Below are 20,682 nucleotides of genomic sequence, written 5' to 3'. Positions count from 1 at the left end.
AAAAGAACTACACAACTTCCTCTGGAGCATACAACAGCTGATAAGTACTGGAAGGATTAAGATTTTTTTAACAGAAGTAATTTACAAATCTGTATAACTTTCTGGAGCCAGTTGATATGAAAAAAAATGTATTGTTTTCCACCGGAGTACCCCTTTAATGATCCTGTAAATTTTTTAAATAAAATTATAATATATTATAAAATAATTATACATTTTACCGTAAAGTATATAGTGTAAAACATTTATATTTGTGGGGCAAGATTGAAAAAAAAACAAAACAAAAAAAAACAAACGCCATTTTGTAAATTTTTGCTGCTTCCGATTAGAGACTGTATCCACCTTTTCCAGCCCACCAGAGCACCTGAAAGCTGGACTAATTTATGCAGGCTAAAGTCAGCAACTGCCGAGCCGAGAAGTTCGTGACGAATTGAATCACTGTAACTTCGATCATTTCTACTTCCGATTCTACACAGTGCATTTTTCAGTACAAATGACACCATATCTTTATTTTGTAGGTCCAGTCAGTTACAAAGATATCTAATTTATATAGCTTTTATTTTTTTTTACTACTTAAAAGGAAATCTGTCACCAGTGTCACCTGCACTGTCGAGAGAAGGTAATCTCCTCCATTAGCTCCGCTCCGGGCACCCGGCTTAGGGCATGGGCGGAGCTTACTGACATCACCGCTGTTGTTCTGTCACAGCGGGACCCGCAGCAGCAGTGACGTCAGTAAGCTCCGCCCATGCCCCAAGCCCCAAGCCGGCTGTCGGGACTGGAGCTGAGGAAATTACCGAAGATCCCCGCCACAGAACGGGACAAGGTGAGTACCGTTGTCATCAGTGTCACCTGCACTGTGACAGATATTCCTTTAAAAAAAATTATAACTACATGCATCAAAATTAGTATGTTTAAAATTGTCATCTTCTGACTCCTAGAAATTCAGAAGGGCTCATTTTTTTGCGCTGCGATCTGAAGTTTTTATCGGTACCATTTTTTGTTTTGATGTGACTTTGTGATCACATTTTTTTTAGGGTATACAAAAGGGACCCAAAAATTTTTGGACTTTGGGATTTTTTTTTTTTACGTGTACGCCATTGACCATGCAATCTAATTAACCTTATATTTTTATAGTTCGGACATTTACGCATGTGGCGATACCACATATGTTTTTTTTTTTTTTACATATATATATATATATTTTTAATGGAAAAAGGGGGGTGATTCAAACTTTTAATACTGAAGGGGTTAAATCACATTTATTTATTTATTTATTTTTTACACTTTTTTTGTCCCCATAGGGGGCTATTACATGCAATGCTTTGATTGCATACACTGAAGAATGATATGCCATAGCATAGCATTGATCAGTGCTATACGTGCTCGATTGCTCAAGCCTGGATCTCAGGCTTGGAGCAATGGAGCGACTATCAGACAGAAGGAAGAAAGGTAAGCACCCTTCCGCTGTCCGGGACACCACGATTTCACAGCAGCAGTCCCGAAGAGCCCACTGAGCTAACCATCAACTGTTTTCTCCCGTTTTAGACTCCGTGATCAGCTTTGATCATGGCGTCTAAAGGATCTATGCCGGACATCAGCCCGATCGGCGATGTCAGTTATTAGCCGCGAGTCTTTCTTGTTAATAGCAACCGGGACCCACCGGGTATGATGCGTGTCACACAGCGGGAGCCCGCAGTGGACGTAACTATATGTCTATTTGCGGGAAGTTAAATGGAAGGTGTAGTAAAAGCCTGAAACTTATTTTTTTCTCAAATATGACCATTTTAGAGAAAAAAAAAAAAAAACAACAACAACATACGAATAGTAAAACAATTTCTGTCCAACTTCAGCAACATCTTACTTTTCCAACTCTTCTTGAGAGTGAGCGAATGTGCAGCTGGCCCCACGGGGGCATCCTCCCCGCTGCTTCATGTCCCTGCACATGTAAGTCTTGTACTTGCTGTGCTGCGGAGGCTGTGCCAAAAAATACAGAGAAGGTTATTACAGATGGCCACCAAAGCTACCCTGAAAATAAGCCAACACAAACACTAGTGGAAACTGTTTACATGGACCAAACTCACTATATTATGGAACAGCCTTAGTGACCATACACGGCATATAAAGGCCTCTGGCAACCAATTAAATTGTATACACATACACTTCACAACAAAAGGATAAAGAAAAAAGTCCAGCACAAACAGAATATCCATTAAATCTTCAATTTACTGAAAAACTTATGAAAAGCATTTAGACATAGAACACATATTTAATGGCTGACGGGTTTTGGGTGTCGATCCCTAGTCATAGTCTCTCACACACCCAGGCACAAATGTGGAGTTGGACACATATGTCAAATTGAAATTTAGGTCTTTTCCTAATGAAAGGTATCAATTGAGCCGCTAACAGATTTTCATGTTGTAACTCTACGAGCAATAACAAACTTTGGCAAACTGTCTTGCAGCCACCTCCACAGTCCAATTTTTATCCTGTCCAGTTGTTACAGGGTGTCTCCAGCTGTTACAAAACTACAACTAACTCACAGCATTGTAGTTTTGCAACAGCTGGAGGTACCATGGTTGGGAAATACTGGTGTAGATTGAAGCAAACTTGAAGTCACTTCTAAAGACAAGGCGTGGACCTCCTGTTTTCACTAATGAAGGTCACCCACAGACTGCTCACATCCCATTGGCACTGCTCTGACATTTCTAGCACATGGTTGATATAAACCGTCCATAATATTTTAGAATGCAAGCCAGAAATCTGATTACCTAAGATTTATGAGACATGAAATGTAACACTGTAAAATAAATAATAAATACTAGATGGGTGACCAACCTGCTTTCTTTATGCTTTTGGCTGCATATAGGCTATGATCACTGCATTTTTGCCGTATGTCACAGAACAGGATGCAGATGTATACTATGGCATACTGCAGTAGGCCCTATTCATTTTAATGGTCTGAACATATGCAGACTTATCGGCCTGCTTTCTGCTGGTATAAACTTATTTAACAAGCTTTTGAGGAGTTATCCAACTATAGAAAAACTAAGATATTATCTTCCAAAATAAAACCCACACTTTAAAAGGAGAACTCTGGCGATCTCTGGGATGGGACCCTGGTAGACGGCACACGCTCCATAAATTTCTACGGGAGCGCGGATGATGCCCGAGTGCTGTACTTGGGTCTTTTCAGCGCTCTCATAGAAATGAATGGAGTGCGTGCCGGCTGCAGCACACTCTTTACTGAGCACCAGGTCCTGTCCCGGAGATGGCGGGGGAGGCCTCAGCAGGTGGACCCCCTGCGATCAACTGCTTCTCTCCTATCCTATGGATAGGGGGATAAGTTCATTTTTGACGGAGATCTCCTTTAAATGATATGTGGTATTAGAACTAGGCACCATTCATTTCAATAAAGTTTAGGTGCAAAATCATACAGAATCTGAGCACATGTGTTAGTCACGTATACCAGTGGAGAGCGACCCGAGTGTAGAAGTCACTAGTACAGCAGAAGGTTTCATAATGGGGCTCGCTGCAGTGCATCACAGTACCTGGTTTTGACTTATGGCAAAAAAACAGCATGAATCTAGCCTTACCCAAGGCTGGAAATTCAGTAACTCTTCAATTCTGTAACCGTGCTCTAACCCCTCCTAGAGGACAGCATCTTAAAGAGGATATCCAGCAGGAGTTTTCTTTTTTTGTTCTTTTGTTTTTTGTTCTTTTAACTATGCCCATTCTGTAAGATTTTAATACAATAAACCTGTAATCCCCTTCAGTGCTCCCCCGGTGCCTCCGGTCCCCAGTGCAATATTCTTCCTGGGCCCTATAAGTCACAGTGCAGCTCAGCGAATCGGTTGCAGCGGTGTCATGATTTGACTGATAAGCGGTTAAATGGCACATTGGGCCCGGGCCTCAGTCTTCTTACTGGTGTCGGGACCAAAATGTCACATTGCCACTCATTGGGCAAAGCGGAAGAAGGATCACACTGAAGACCAGAGCAGGAAACTACAGGCACCATGTGGAATCCCTTAAATGTCATAAAAAATATATATTTTTTTCTTTTACTTTGTTCCTCTGTAAAGAAGAGTGGAAAAAAAAAACAATTACACACTGGCCCATTGGAGCTGTGCGGATGCCAAACATATACTCCAAATGCAGTGTGAATAGACCCCAACGTTTTATAAAGATTCTTTCTATATATAGGTTTTAAAATAAAGTGGATAGATGTTAAAAGAAGAAAAATAAAATTAGAAATTATACAACTCATCTAATAAAATCCAAAAACTGAAAGTTACTTCTGTGATTTGAAGTATCTGTTTTCTATAAACAGCAATTCTACAAAATATTCTCACTATAGCAAAAACACTTTCGTGTCTTATAGTCTGTTGGGAGCTGCAAACAGTGGTCTATAGGTTCCATCATGGCCCCACGGTGAAACATTATTTGCAGATAACGCAATTCTCGAAACATATAAAAGCCTGTGCTCCTCCAAACCGAAGATACACTATAAAAATAATTACAAAAGTAAAATATGTTGGTAGAGTTCTAGATATTTCCTTATCGTTCATCCAGACAAGCGAGCGCCAAAGCATCGCGGATTAAAGAATACCCTCCTCCTGTGAAATTTCCTTAAAAAGTCATTATTAGTGCTATATTAAACCATAAACTAGAGCAGGACAGTAAAAAAGGTGTCAGGAGGGAATCGGAAATTGCAGCTCCAGTTTTACGGTCATTAGAGAACACATTCGCCGTCATTTTATAACATTGCTAATACTCCTGCTAAAGCAAATGAAATAAAGTCACACATGGCTACAGCTTACAATTATTTCTTTTACTTGACTTCCCAAGAAAAACAGGTTCTTGGAGACACTTGTAGTTTATGGTGTGGTACCTGGATCATGTGGTAGCTCCGAGCCTCGCTCACCTGCTGCTGGTCAGTCCCCTTCTTGCTGTGGTTCTGGATGTAATCGACCAGCCCATGTACAACAGTCTTCACAGCCACAAGACCGTTTTCCAATTGCTCCCATGTTGGAGGTGGAGCATCTAGAATGGAAACGATTTACAGATTAAGTTTACTTTTTAAAGAAACATTGTCACCAAACAAAGCACCAAAAAATAAAATAAAATAGTGTACCGCTGAAAAGGCATAAACTATCACCACCAAACAAAATATATACAGCAGCACAGATTATTATAGATTATTATAAATCTTTATTAGACACGTGTCATAAAAACATCTTAAAACAAAATATAGGCACAGTGGACATCGCTGGGGGTAGAGGTCATAAACATTGGTACAAAAATATCAAGGTACATAGCTCAATACACAAGCACAGTATGAGAACCTAGAAAAGTATACATACAAGTCTTATAGGAAGGGACCAAAGTGTTTGAAAAAGAAGCTGCACAGATGAATGAGCCAATGCAGAGCCAATACCACGAGCACTTACCCCAACGTACGTTTCGCACGATTGCGCTTCGTCAGGGGGCGTGGCCACGCCCCCTGACGAAGCACGATCACACGAAATGTACGTTGGGGTAAGGGCTCGTGGTGTTGCCTCTTTGTTTACATTCTTCTGTGCAGCTTCTTTTTCAAACACAAGTCTTATAGGAAGGGACCAAAGTGTTTGAAAAAGAAGCTGAACAGAAGAATGTAAACAAAGAGGCAACACCACGAGCCCTTACCCCAACGTACATTTCGCGTGATCGTGCTTCGTCAGGGGGCGTCGTGCGAAACGTAGGTTGGGGTAAGTGCTCGTGGTATTGGCTCTGCATTGGCTCATTCATCTGTGCAGCTTCTTTTTCAAACACTTTGGTCCCTTCCTATAAGACTTGTATGTATACTGTTTTAGGTTCTCATACTGTGCTTGTGTATTGAGCTATATACCTTGATATTTTTGTAACAAAGTTTATGACCTCTACCCCCTGCGCTCTGTTTTGTTTTAAGATGTTTTTATGACATATGTGTAATAAAGATTTATAAGGTTTTTAAATAAAAACTAAAACGATCAAAAAAGAGCACTACTAGTAAATAGGAAATCATCTTGATCTATTTGTCAATTTGCAGGATATTCTTCATTTTTCCTGCAGCCGCCAGTCTTTTAGACCTGCTGCTCTGTTCCATTTCTGGCTAAAGACCATACAGAGCAGAGGGGGGAGGCTCCTGCTGCAGACAGCTGTCTTACAGCCAGTTACAGGACAATAAGAAGGAACAGGGGAAACGGCTAATCTCCTGGGTAACAGAGACAAAAACCTCTGTATATATTTCTTTCTACCATTCACTTCACTAGCCACGCGTAAAATGTGTGATATCTGCACAGTCGTAGATTGCTGGCAGACCCGTTGAAGTAAATGATAGTGTAACTCGCAGCAGGAAACGTACCCTAAAAATGGAGTTATGCAGCCATCAATATAGTGGATATGTTGCTGGTAACTTACCAGGACTTGGATCTATATTTGCCAGTAGTTCTAGATGAGGTCGTAATCTGTTAAGATTGGCAGGGTCTCCAGTCCTTTGCAGAGCAATGGTCAGTTCCTGGACACTCTGAGCAAATGAGGCCGGGGTCTGCAACTTAACAAAAACTTTCTTGTAATAAATTAACTAGTCTGATGGTTAGTCTATACATACAAGGTGAGAAAGTCTCATATCATTGAGCCCAGTCAGGGTCAAAATGTCTTATAAAGGGGGCAAGCTAAAAAAAAAAATAAAGGGAATTTCAAGACAAAGAGCAGAAATGAAGCGGTTACCTTGTCAATTATGGACTGCATATGGGATTTATGAGACTGATCCCCATAAAGAAGAGAGGACCACTGATCGGGGGCAATACGCAGGCCAGCCTCCATTGCGATCTGCACAATTTGAGAATCATGCTCTCGGCGCAATGCTTCATAAGTGCGAAACTCCTCCTTCAGCTGCATCAAGGAGGAATCTTCATCACGCTTTGTGACCTGGAATAATAAAGTATTTTATCTTACAAAGGTTTACACACAAGAATACAGTGATTCCCCCAACCTACGATGGCCCCGACATACATCATTTCAACATACGATGGCCTCTCGGAGTCCATCGCATGTTGAAGGCAGCATCAACATACGATGCTTTTGTATGTCGGGGCCATCGCATAAACGGCTAACCAGCAGCGCAGACTGCTTCAGCTGCCATCGGATAGCCGTTTAATGTGCCCTGTGTGCTCCGGTGAGTGTCACTCACCTGTCCCTGACATTGTTATATGGATTCATACATGGATAGGGGATAAGATATATATAGCAGCAGAGTACCCCTTTAAGTATGTGGAATGTCAATGTGGATGTCAATCCTTTTGTTCTCAAGGGAAATATAAAGCTGCCAGAAGTGTTTGGCAGAGGCTTACACCCCTTCTCCCCACTGAGAGCACATGCACGCTCAGCTTAACAGAGTTTGCACAGGTATGTTTGACCAACAACTATTAAAAGGTATATGACCAACTTTAACCCCTTCACATGAGACAATATAGAAAAATATTGCTTTATCTATATATTTTCTACTCATCTGCCAGTCATTGTTATGCATGGATGGACAGCTATACCACAGTGGAAACATCTGTTCTGGATTAGGGAAAGGTATTGATTGGGGGATTGGGTTGCGTACCCCTCCATGGCATTCATATGGCTTAACGACAAGGGTGGCCATAATTAACAACCCCTTTAGGTCTCTACATGCTGCTTCTTTCATGGTTTTGGGACAAGTGGAGATGTCAAAAGTAAAGAATGTACATCACGCAGGGATTGCTAAGCGTGTAAAAAAAAATATTGTACGATACTAAGCACCTCTGATCATATAAAGTGCTCTAGCTGCCAAAAATTAGGCCAATAGGTCTCATAAGTGAGCAATCTCTCTAATCAAGAGTAATACACATCCATAATAAATACTATCCATTTTAGTATTTCTACACCAGATCCATGTTGCAAATACAGAAAACCTGCAGAGAAACTGTTCATGATGAGGAAATATGTAGTAAGCGACCTGAACAAGCTTTCTTACCTTAAAGCAAGAGGCTCTATACAACAGCTGGACAACATGCCCAATGCTAGTTTTCGAGGCTTGAGGAAAGCGCGGTTCCAGTCTTTGCACCACAAACAAAACCAGGACCTTCCGTGAGAGTGCAGATCCGTCTTCCAAAGCCAGGAGGACAAGCTTTAAGGCTTCTTCCTGCATGGCTGAAAAGGAGAATAAAGAATGCGAGTTTATTCAGCCATATAATGTACAAAATTCATGAATTAATTTATCACAAATAAATAGCTAAATCGTTACATCCAGACATAGTCATGCACTTGGCCTGACATCAGGCACTGAAAGACATAACAACCTGTTGGGTAGTTTGGATGGCGAAACTACAGTCTGAAGCACACCAAGTCTTAGGCTGGGTTCACACCACGTTTGCGAAATACAGTTCCCGTATATGTTTTCAATTTGAAAATTGTACAGAACCGTATAGAAAACCGTATGCCAAAGGATGCATCCAGTTGTGTACTTTGTGTCTTGTACAGCTTTGTCTGTTTTTTATTTTCCCGTCCCCAAAACCGTACTCTACCACTGTTTTTTCTCCGGATGAAAAACTGTATTGAAACCGTACACTGTTCCTTTAACATGGGAGTCAATGAGAACCGTATGTGCGTACGGTGCCATCCGGTTTGCACAATATGTTTTTTGAGTTTGCACATGCGCAGCGCACACACCTAAAGTTCCACCCACCTTCTATAACTTTCTTTCTGGGAGCGGTTAGGGAATGAAAAGTTAAAAAGCAAATACGGTTTTGTTTTTAAAAACTGATGCAACCGGACATTATTTTTATATGGTTTAATATTTGTACACACGTTTTAGTCCGGTTTGAGGAATCCATTTTTCATCAAAAACCTGATGCGGAAACCCAGCCTAATACACATGGATCCTGTTAATCTGAACAGTACTTGTGCTCAATACTCACTGGGCGACGGGTGGTTGCATCATCATCTGACCAACCAGTGTGCAGATGCATCTTTCCACGCTCAATGTCAGATAGGGTGGGAGAGTATGCCTGGACAATCGCTTTAAAGTAACACATCATGAAATCCTATAATACCTGGTCCCAGGAACTGGCAACCTCGGGCACGAACAGCCGCCCACAGATTGGAGGAGAGTTGTTGTGGGTTCTGGTGCTGTAGTATAAGCTCAGTAACTGTTCTTTCTCCTAGCGACCGCGCTGCTCTCATTGCTCGGATCCGTCCTTCTTCTTCCACCAGTTGGCAATGAACCAGTGTCACCAGTTTTCGCTGCATGGGGCGGCTTAGCACACTTTGTGTGGTGCTGTTTAGACCAACACCTTAAAGGGAAAAGGACAAAAACAATTAAACTTTACCTCTTGCTTAAAGGGGTCATTTTACAAAGACAACCAGTCAGTATGATCTTTCAGGATATATGGATGTCATAAAGCAAGGTCCCCAGCTTGGGAACACCCTCTATGAGCCAATGTAGCACGAGCCATCCTTGTGTTACATAGATAGTCACTCATCTGGTTACCATGTAATGCCACATTTCCCTTAAAAATGGAAATGCATAGTAGTCCCTAAAAAAACGCCTGTGATCTAATCGCCCAATGGAAACCACAAACACTGCGTTTATCCACATATCTATATGTAAAAGCTTCTAGTACATATTATGGGAATGTGCGACCCCTCCATTACAGAGAGGTGGTCCACATTATTTATATAGCCTTTGCTTTGGTACCTGATCACATATGCACCCCTGTATGCAGCATTTAGTCAGATCATATACTCCCCTTTCTTATCTTACATATGCCTGAGACCCTAGGTCTCCAAACAGTGGACCTCCAACTGTTACAAAACTATAACTCCCAGCAGACCAGGACAGACCACATGTTGGGGAGCACGGCTCTAGACAATGGATACAGACCTAGGAGACCTAAAACTGTCATCCTGGACTTTTCCAGGCAACCAGAGCCCTTGGAAAGCTGAACTAATTTATGCAGTCTAAAGTAATCAACAGCCGAGCTGCAAGGTATGCTACGAGCCAATTTACTGTAACTTTGCTCAACTGACTGTCTGTTCATTTAGATGTATTACTTAAAGGGGTTCTCCGGTGCTTAGACATCTTATCCCCTATCCAAAGGATAGGGGATAAGATGCCTGATCGCGGGAGTCACGCCGTGGGGACCCCCATGTGACGTCACGTGTGACAGCTATCACGCCCCCTCCCATAGGCTTGCATTGAGGGGCGGAGCGTGACGTCACACGGGGGCGTGACGTCACACGCTGTCGGTAATCAGACGCGGAACGAACATGCTCTGGGGACTGATTATAAACGGGGTGCCCCGTGCAAGATCACGGGGGTCCCCAGCGGTGGGACTCCCGTGATCAGGCACCTTATCCCCTATCCCTTGGATAGGGGATAAGATGTCTAAGCACCGGAGAACCCCTTTAAATGGAGCCAATCATCAGATTTTACTCTATATAATGCTTGGCAAAGCGTTCTATAGGGTAAAATCTGTATCCTCACCATCCCCGGGAGGACGCTCCTGCCCCCAGGGATGGTGAAGATATGAACTTCTAAACTAGTCCCCGCCGGCTCCATAAGTAGTCCCCTGGGCAGGGAGCGCCTCTTGCCAGGTCCTGTTCTCCGGCAGCGACACCCCCTCAGTTTGATTGACTGGCTGCATCATCGCAGAGCGACGATGCGGCCCGTCAATCAAGCCGAGGGGTTGTCCCTGCAGGCCGAAGCAACGGGACCTGGTAAGAGGAGCTCCCCGCCCAGGGGACTACTTACGGGGCCTTGCTACCCTTGACAAAGCTGATCCGTTCAGCGAAATGTCGGGGAGGCTAGTAGTTGCTTTGTTTTAAATCAGCGGAGGATAATGATAGTGTAGGGATTGGGTACCAACAGCTGACGTGTGTTGGATAAGAGTCACATGACTACATAAGCGCACACTTGGACCCTTATATCCCTAATAAGTGTATAACAGATACTAGTTTACACACCATATCAAATCCACTGGAATTTTAAACGTTTCTTGAAAAAGGGATTTGCCCAAAACACGTGTCAAGGTGGGAGGAGCTCCCGGGGACGCATTCAGCATGTCGCAGACAGGTACAGTACTTGATGTGTATATAATATAATAGCATGCTGATAGGATTGTCAGATACAGCACAAACTTATTAATTAGGTTCCCCGTGATATCCTGCTATTTTGTGCGTGGGGGGGGGGGGGGGTATTTTTAATGGGGTTTTTCTACCTGGTTGTTATTGATTTGTGATTAATAAAGTGATGTTGGTTGAGATAATTTTTCTGGGCTAATTTTTTGTAGGTTGCATAATTGAGATTAATTAGCCGCTAGGCTTGTAGGTAATATAACAGATACTAGTTTACACACCATATCAAATCCGCTGGAATTTTAAACGTCTGTGTGGGGTATAATTTTAAAATACCAATAAAGGTTATATTTAAGGGGGGGGGGGGGGGTTTCTAGTAAAGGGGAGGCGGCTGAGCCGACAGACGCCCCAGCAGGCCCCATGGCAGAACAGAGGTGCTCAGCCGCCATGGAACTGCAGGGACCGAAAGTCCCTGGGCGCACTCACCGAGCAGAAGGAAGATGGCTCTAACCTACAAAGCGGTCCTAGCATATGTAGGACTCCAATACAACAGTGGCGTATCAAGACCGTGGACACGGGAAAAAATGCAGACATACAAAGGACCAGCAGGAAAGGAGGTATGCCCACAGCAGACCAACAGTGCAACATTAGAAAGAGGAACAGAGCTACGCAGTAGTTGCTGCGAAAAGCCCTGGAACCCACAGACAAAAAACCCACACCCCATCTCCTAGTGGTGCCAAACACCAAGGCTGCAGCCGCAAACACAGGAAATGAAGAAGGAGTGTGGAGCAGGAAAAAGTCCGACACCGAGTGACCTATAGGAAGCAAGGGTCCTAAGAACCCACATGTACACGCTCTGCAGGACTGCACCCGGGAGAGAGACATCGGAGAACAGCTGCAGTGGCAGCCGAATGTGGGAGGTGACCAGGTGGATTATAACACCGAGCAGACACAGTCTGGCTCTGGGGCCAAGAGACCGTGGGTACGTCTGGTCCCGCACATGGAGACACACGGTGGTGGAAGATGACCCAGGGTAGCAGTCTGGCTGAGAAGGGGAACAGCCGGACCGGAGATAACCGAGCACCTACGACAAAGAAGGAAGGGCGGGGAGGCCAATAAACCCTGCCCCCAGGAGAGAGATAGAGGGAAGCAAAGGGACTGCGGAATGCATCCCTGACATCCCGTATAGTGTCCGTGGGACACGCTGGGTCAGGTCCACGAATACCACGCACAACAGTGGTGTACAGAAAAACTAGCCGCCAAAAAACATCCGCCGGGGGGCACTCAGCAGAGGAAAACATGCAGACAACTGACTGGCCAACCGGTGTGAATCCCCAAGGGACAGCGAGTAGTCACGGCGGAAACCCCACACCGTATTGAGGTCGTAGAAGACCATCGCAGAAACAGTGGAGACGTGATGTGTAACAAGTGGCGCAGGAAACCAAGCAGACCACTACCTGGCTACAAGTGGGTATCGGAACTGCAGCCCCAGACACCTCAGCCGTGAAACATGTGATAAACGGCAGAGGAAACCATGCAGACCACCGTCTGGCCTACTGGTATGGGCCCGGAAGGCACATCGGGTCAGTTCACCATATACCACACTCAGCCGTGGGGCCGTGAAACAAGTGACAAACGGCAAAGGAAAGCATGCAGACCACTGTGACTCACTGGTATGAATCCTGAAGACTCATTGGGCAGACCTCCTTATACCGCACCCAGCAGTGGGGTATCAGAACTGCAGCCACAGGCATCTCAGACATGAGATGTGTGAGAAAAGGCAGAGGAAACCATGCAGACCACTGTCTGGCTTACTGGTATCAGTCCTGAAGACACATCGGTCAGTCCTCCAGATACCGCACTCAGCAGTGGGGTATCGGAACTGCAGCCACAGGCATCTCAGTCGTGAGACGTGTGAGAAATGGCAGAGGAAACCATGCAGACCACTGTCTGGCTTACTGGTATGAGTCCTGAAGACACATCGGTTAGCTCCTCATATACCGCACCCAGCAGTGGGGTATCGGAACTGCAGCAACAGAGACATCTGCTGTGAGGCGTGTGGCAAGCGGCAGAGGAAAACCATGCAGACCACTGACTGGCGCACTGGTATGGGTCCTGAAGACATATCGGGACAGACCTTCATATACCACACCCAGCAGTTGTACCGGCCCACAGGTATGGGTGAATCGGTCGATCGGACACCTCACAGCCATAATGTCTGAAAAGCTGCAGGATTTTTTAATTTTTTTAAATTTTTGCATTTATTTTTTTATTCCTAATTCCCGCAATCAGTGGGCAGCCTCAGGAGCGGCTCAAACACTTAGAAGCATTTGCTAAGCCGCATAGCTCCGAGGCTAGTAGAAGCCTTAGCTTATATACTATGCTTGGACACCAACATATCAGTTGTGTCAACTGGAGCTTTACCCCTCTGAGCCAACTCTCGGCCTAGAGGTGGAGGGGGCGGGGCTAAGCTCCGTTGGAAGGCGCCGACTGTGCCAGATAATTGAAACCGAAAGTGGCCCGGACAGGAGAAGTTCCTGCCGGGCCGCAGCTTCAGGAGGCCGGTGAAACAAAACGCCTGCTCCTCCCGAAGAGCTGGAGGGGGTGGAGCTAAGCTCCGCTGGAAGGCACCGCCGATGCCGGATAATTGAAAACGAAAGCGGCCCGGACAGGGGAAGCTCCCGCCGGGCCGCAGCTTCGGGAGGCTGGTGAACAAAACACTGGCGCCTCCCGAAAAAGGTGGAGGGGATGGAGCTAAACTCCGCTGGTAGGCACCGCTGGTGGCGGATGAGTGAAAACAAAAGCGGCCCAGACAGGAGAAGCTCTCGCCGGGCCACAGCTTCGGGAGGCCGGTGAACAAAACGCCAGCGCCTCCCGAAGAGCTGGTGCCGGAAAACTGAAACCGAATAGCGGCCCGGACAGGAGAAGCTCCCGCCAGGACGCAGCTCCGGGAGGCCGGTGCACGAAGTGGTGCCGCCTCTGGAAAGAGCGGAGGGGGCGAAGCTAAACTCCGCTGGCATCGTAGTTCCGAGTACTAGAAGGGAGCATGGGGCGCAGAGCGTCCTTAGAGAGGAGGAGCTGTCAAACCCAGCGGCTTGCGCCGGAATCAGGGGAAGAAGAAGGGCGGAGCTATGTGCCGCCATGGTTTCCCGAAATCCCGCCAGCCGAGTGCCCCGGAACGCACCCTGCCTGAACCGCATAGCGGACGGAGGGGGGACGGCTCCAGTCGGCAGGACGAGACGCAAGTCAAAAAAGTCACCTGAAACCCCCACCTGAAAAAGGGAAACAAAAAGGAATAAAGAACCTAACTAAACAGCCCTTACTAGAAAATAATAAAAAGACAAGGTCTGGAGAGCTCCTAAGTGACACTAGATAAAACTGATTGCCTCACTGCAGGTGGGCGGGTATATAATGCCAGCGAGGAGTCGACTTTTTTCTTTCCTAGTGTCAGTGCCTCCTAGTGGCAGGAGCATATACCCATCAGTTAAGTGTCCCCCAATGAAGGGCGACCGAGGAATTACTATCCCTACCACAGGGAGAGGTGTTCACAACTGAGATATATAGATATACACTACCTTTATTTTAAGACCATATTTACGTAATTCTCACATCCTCAGGGAATTGCGATGAATTTCCCCTTACACAACTAATGGAAACCTCACACTCCCACCTGACACTGCTCTGTAGACGTTACCTAATCTATCTAGAGTTTTCCAAACAATGTGAATCCAGCTGTTGCAAAACTACAACTCCCAGCATGCCCGGACAGCCGAAGGCTGTCCGGGCATGCTTGGGAGTTGTAGTTTTGCAACAGCTAGAGGAGCCTTGTATTAAAAACACTGATCTAATGCAATGGCAGCCCTTGGATACTCCAACATATGGCTCCTTCTTATCTGTGGGTACTGCCCAGTGTGAACAGTACACAGCTCTGCTCCCATTCAGCATACATAAGTCACATGCAGAACAGGGGTCTTACATGCACAGTCCCCTCCTCATAGTAAGAGGGATATCAAAGGCTGAGTATCTACTGGGGTCTTCTCTTTCCTTCTATATAATAGATAGTAAGTGAACAGTCACAGACAGAATGCGAGACCCCTCATTGGGAGGCTTTAAAGGACACGTGTACATCCCCAATGATCAAGGGACAGATGTCAGAAGTGAGAGCACCAGTATTGCTCAGTTCAGCGTAACCTTTCTTTATTTACTATAGGAAATGTAAAAAAAAAAAGCTGCATGATGTCCCATCCTACTTTCACTATTACTGTAGTAGAAAAAAATCTGTAAATTTCTTAAACTTTGCAAGAACTGAAAAAGTGAGAAGAGATTTTTAGTCAAAAAATACACAAAAAACTAAAAAAAAAAGTTACCAGGATTAGAAAAACATGGCAGCTGTGCTAACCACTGAGCCACCATGCTGCCCTAAGCATACATCTGCTATGTATGGTTGCTAAAATAGACAGAGATGTCAGCAGAGAGCACTGTGCTCGTGATGTCATCTGTGTTCCAAAAAGAAAGGAATTTCCTCTGTAGCATTCAGCAGCTAATAAGTACTAGAAGGATTAAGATTTTTTAATAGAAGTAATTGACAAATATGTTTAACTGTCTGCCACCAGTTGATTTAAAAGAAAAAATGTTTTCACCAGAGTACCCCTTTAAAAGGAGAACTGCGTGGTAAATTTTTTAAGTCCCCCTGTGCCCAGGCTGTAAAAACATTTAAAAAAAATCTTTAACTCACCTTCCTATGTGCCCCCATTTATGGAGATATCTGGGTCCCGTTCGTCGGGTGCTGCTGGCTTCTTAGGCTCGAAACGTCAAACTGCAGGAAGCGTATCGCTGGCCGCAGAGATGTCCCGCCTCGGCCGGTGATAGGCTGAGCGCACTTGTATGGATATGGAGCCCAGGGCCTGCCTTCTCCCTGCTGCCCATCACTGGCCGAGGTGGGACATCTCTGCGGCCAGTGATACGCTTCCTGCACTTTGACGTTTCGAGTCTAAGAAGCCAGCAGCACCCGACGAACGGGAAATCGATATCTCCATAAATGGGGGAACGTAGGAGGGTGAGTTTTGTTTTTTATGTTTTACAGGGGCGTTCAGACATTTTATCCCCTATCTTTAAAAGGAAAACTGTCAGCTTTCTCCCCCCACACTAACCAGCGGTACTGGCTGGTAGTGCGGGGGACGCTGATCAGTTTGGTCTTTACAGTGCCTGGATCTGCCACGCCGTTCGGACCTAATCTTCTATTTTTGTGATATGCTAATGAGGTGCTAAATGGCACCGGGCAGGCTAACTGGCACCCTGACGTCAGTGCCGCTCGCCGCAGCGCCGCCCAGCTAATCAATATTCCTCTCCTCCCTCCGCCTCTCCCTCTTCTCCCCGCTCTGTAATGAAGAGAGATGGGAGGAATATTGACGAGCTGGGCAGCGCTGCGGCACTGACGTCAGAGTGCCAGTTAGCCCAGCCGGTGCCAGTATGCACCTCATTAACATATACCGAAAATAGAGAATTACGGCCGAACGGCACGGTGGATCCGGGAACAGTAAGCATCAAATTGATCAGCGTCCCCTGCACTACCAGCGAGTACCAATGGTTAGTGCGGGGGGGAGAAAGATGACAGTTTTCCTTTAAAGATGCAATACCACACACAATGGCACAGATTTACCAAGATGGTCTTTCACATTCAATTAGATTTACTAACAGTACTTGTTTGTAAGTGTATTTGGTTGACTTTTCAGGTGCGACTTTCTAGAAATATGGTAAAAAAAAAAAAAAAAAAAAAAAAAAGGCACATGGCCCTTTTTAGGGAGTCTGAGCGGTTTTGTCAGTCTTTGTGCAAAATGAGTAAAAAACAGACAAATAAATCTGTAGGGAAAACTTAAAGGGGTAACTTTTTTTTTTTTTTTTTTTTTTTATCAACTGTTGCCAGAAAATTCAACAGATTTGTAAATTACTTCTATTTAAAAATCTTAACCCTTCCTGTACTTAGCTGCTGTATACTACAGAGGAAGTTCTTTTCTTTCTGACCACAGTGCTCTCTGCTGATACCTCTGTGTCTCAGGAACTGTCAAGAGCAGGAGCAAATCCCCATAGCAAACCTATGCAGCTCTGGACAGTTCCTGAGATAGACAGAGGTGTCAGCAGAGAGCAGTGTGGTCAGAAAGAAAATACATTTTAAGAGAAAATAACTTCCTGTGGAGCATACAGCAGCTGATAAATACTGGAAGGATTACGATTTTTTAATAGAAGTAATTTACAAATCTGGTTAACTTTATGGAACCAGTTGAATAATAAGTACCCCTTTAAAAATACACTTAAAACATTTGAAAAAACAAAAAACACAGACCAAAAACTATGCACCTATTTCTGCACAATAGGCAGTACATTAGTTTTCTTCTATACAGGCTTCTCTTACCTCGGGCAGTACTCAGGGGCTTCAGGTACAAAGCCAGCTCTTCCACACACTTTCTGGCCTCCTCATAGTGCTTGGTATCTTCAGCTCCACTAAACAGAGTAACTGGCTGCTGCTCAGGTACCTGCAAAACAAGCACAAGTATGAAATATCAGAGCAGACACTGTGACGTCCGTGATCACTAACATAGAACGCAAAGCCTCTAAACCATTGTTTCCCAACCAGGGGGACTCCAGCTGTTGCAAAACTACAACTCCCTTCGGCTGTCTGGGCATGCTGGGAGTTGTAGTTTTGCAACAGCTGGAGGCACCTTGGTTGGGAAACACTACTCTAAATTAAAGGGTTAATGTGCAATCAAAAATAACTAACTTTGTGGAATACACATAAGGGTGAACATGGGAGGCTTGTTGCTCCTGAGGACAGGCCACAAGTGATCAGACACTTTTTCACCCCTATTAAGATTTAAAGGGGTATTCCGGTGGAAAACAATTTTTATTTTATTTTTTTTTCATATCAACTGGCTCCAGAAAGTGAAACAGATTTGTAAATTACTTCTATTAAAAAAATCTTAATCCTTCCAGAAGTTAGCAGCTGCTGAAGTAGAGTTGCTCTTTTCTGACTGACCACAGTGCTCTCTGCTGACATCTGTCTGTCTGTCTCAGGAACAGTCCAGAGCAGGAGAGGTTTGCTATGGGGATTTGCTTCTACTCTGGACAGTTCCTGAGACAGACAGAGGTGTCAGCAGAGAGCACTGTTAGAAAAGAACAACTCAACTTCAGCAGCTGATAAGTACTGGTAGGATTAAGATTTTTTAATAGAAGTTATTTACAAATCTGTTTAACTTGATATGAAAAAACTTAGGCGGGGTATATCCTGTCAGGAGGGGCCAACTTTTTTTTCTTTGTATGCCTAGTTTTAGCGCCTCCTAGTGTCAAGAGCATATAACCACGTTTCTGTGTCCCCCAATGGTTCCAACCGAGAAAAAAAGTTTTTCACCAAAACACTGCTCCCTCTGTTTCAAGAACTATCTAGAAGAGAACAATGTTTGCACCTTCTCTGGACAGTTCCTGCCACGTACAGAGGTGGCCGCAGGGAGCGGTGTTTTGGTTTGTAAAGAACTACACAACTTCTTTCAGGGCATACAGCAGCTGATAAATACTGGAAGGCTTAATTTACAAATCTTTACAGGAATAATTTTTTTCAGGAGTACCACTTGAATTATTTTACATCTTTTTTTTCTAGACATTCGCAAAGCTAAGAGCCTCTGACAGTCAGCACCTTTTAGTGGGTTCGTGTCATGGAGTTACGGGGTGCCCAGGTTGTTGTGGCGATTATATAAAGTGATACTTGTGCAGTAAACACTTTCACTTTGTGGTTAAACTGATGTTTACGGATGCTACACAAACAACTTACAGCATGTTTGTCACCTTTATACTTCATTGTTTTCAAAGTAAAGCCACAACCACAGTTGTTACGTATAGTACCATGATCACAGTTTTCCATCAAAGCAATTACAAAATACATTACCTACAATTGTTGCTTTAAATAAAGATGAACAGGGTAAAAAAAAATTAATAATAAAAAAATTATTATATATAAAATAAAAAGTTATATCATTTTATTTTTATTATATTTATTTATATTTATTTGGAGGATTTGCCCTGCCCTGAATCACACAGACAACCCACATATAGATGTGTGTGTGTGTATGTATAAAATATATATATATACACATATATATATATATATATATATATATATATATATATATACACACACACACACACACACACAGTGACCCCCCCGACTTATGATGGCCCCGACATATGATCATTTCAACATATGATGGCCTCTCAGAGCCCATCGTATGTTGAAGGCAGCCTCGACATATGATGCTGCTGTGTGTCGGGGCCATCGTACAAACAGCTATCTGACAGCGCTGACAACTTCAGCAACTGACAGATAGTTGTTTAATGCCCTGTTCCTCACATGCTGTCCTGCTTACTCACACAGGCTTTCACTGTGAGCTCCGTGTAAGCCCCCCCCCCCCCCCCCCCCCCAGTGCAGCCATAGCCAATAGCCTGGAGCATCTTGCTGCAGGCATCCAATGAGCTGCTGGCTGCCCTCCCCTTCCTTTCCTATAGAGCTGTAGTCGGCAGGATCGTAATGGAGAACATTCTGTCCCCCCTGAAGGTATTTAAAGAACTGTACAGTACTGTATACACACAATACACCCCATACATCAATGTTTCCCTATCAGTGTGCCTCCTGCTGTTGCAAAACTATAACTCCCAGCATGCCCAGATAGTCAATGGCTGTACATGCATGCTGGGAGTTGTAGTTGTGCAACAGCTGGAGGCACCCTGGTTTGTTAAACACTCCCCATACACTCCACATACAATGGTCATCCCAGAACCAATTAGCAGTTTCCCATAGAGATATGTATTCAACATACAATGGTTCCGAGGCCCCAGAACCAATTACCATTTTTACATAGACATGTGTATTCGACATATGATGGTTTCAACATATGATGGTTCTCCTGGAACCAATTAATATCATATGTTGAGGGACCACTGTATTATATATATAAATAAATAAAGATATACGGGGACATAAATCATCGTTGCTTTGGTAATCAATAGAGATGCGCGAACTTACAGCAAATTCGATTTGTCACGAACTTCTCGGCTCGGCAGTTGATGCCTTATCCTGCATAAATTAGTTCAGCTTTCAGGTGCTCCAGACGGCTGGAAAAGGTGGATAAAGTCCTAGGTAAGAGTCTCCTAGGAATGTATCCACCTTTACCAGCCCACGGGAGCACCTGAAAGCTGAACTCATTTATGCAGGATAAGTCATCAACTGCCGAGCCGAGAAGTTTGAGACGAATCGAATTTACTGTAAGTTCGCTCATCTCTAGTAATCAAGTTCTGTAGGCATTTTTTTTTTTGCTTGTGTGTGACATTTATTATACTATCACTTGTAATGCTTACTTTGCCCTGTGGTGGCACTATCTCATTTACTGCTGGGTATCTCTACATATCGCTAATATCCCAGGAGAAAGGGAACTTTATGGTCATCATATTAAAAGGGCCCTTCTAATAAGCAGGGATTGGCCAAAGTGGAGAACCTCTTTAAAAGGGTACTCCGGTGAAAAACTC

The 20,682-nt window shown here is 44.3% G+C and overlaps 1 protein-coding gene across 8 annotated transcripts in view; it reads right to left on the bottom strand.

The window, feature by feature from the left end:
• RC3H1 (ring finger and CCCH-type domains 1) overlaps positions 1-20,682 on the bottom strand; it is a 112,421-nt gene that overhangs the window by 33,501 nt on the left and 58,238 nt on the right. For 6 of the 8 annotated variants that reach the window (XM_056532036.1, XM_056532039.1, XM_056532038.1 and 3 more), the window contains exons 3-9: positions 17,525-17,645; positions 9,093-9,332; positions 8,015-8,190; positions 6,742-6,942; positions 6,433-6,565; positions 4,886-5,037; positions 1,859-1,971 (exon numbers count right to left, since the gene is read on the bottom strand). In XM_056532036.1, the coding sequence (XP_056388011.1) occupies positions 1,859-1,971; positions 4,886-5,037; positions 6,433-6,565; positions 6,742-6,942; positions 8,015-8,190; positions 9,093-9,332; positions 17,525-17,645 (1,136 nt within the window). The remainder of the gene's footprint in view (positions 1-1,858; positions 1,972-4,885; positions 5,038-6,432; positions 6,566-6,741; positions 6,943-8,014; positions 8,191-9,092; positions 9,333-17,524; positions 17,646-20,682) is intronic. The other 2 variants (XM_056532043.1, XM_056532042.1) reach the window with 2 other exon arrangements.

This window comes from Hyla sarda, chromosome 7 (assembly GCF_029499605.1).
Source record: "Hyla sarda isolate aHylSar1 chromosome 7, aHylSar1.hap1, whole genome shotgun sequence".
NCBI lineage: Eukaryota > Metazoa > Chordata > Amphibia > Anura > Hylidae > Hyla > Hyla sarda.
Note: the sequence above shows the minus strand (reverse complement) of the source record. Positions and strands in the feature narration are given on the sequence as shown.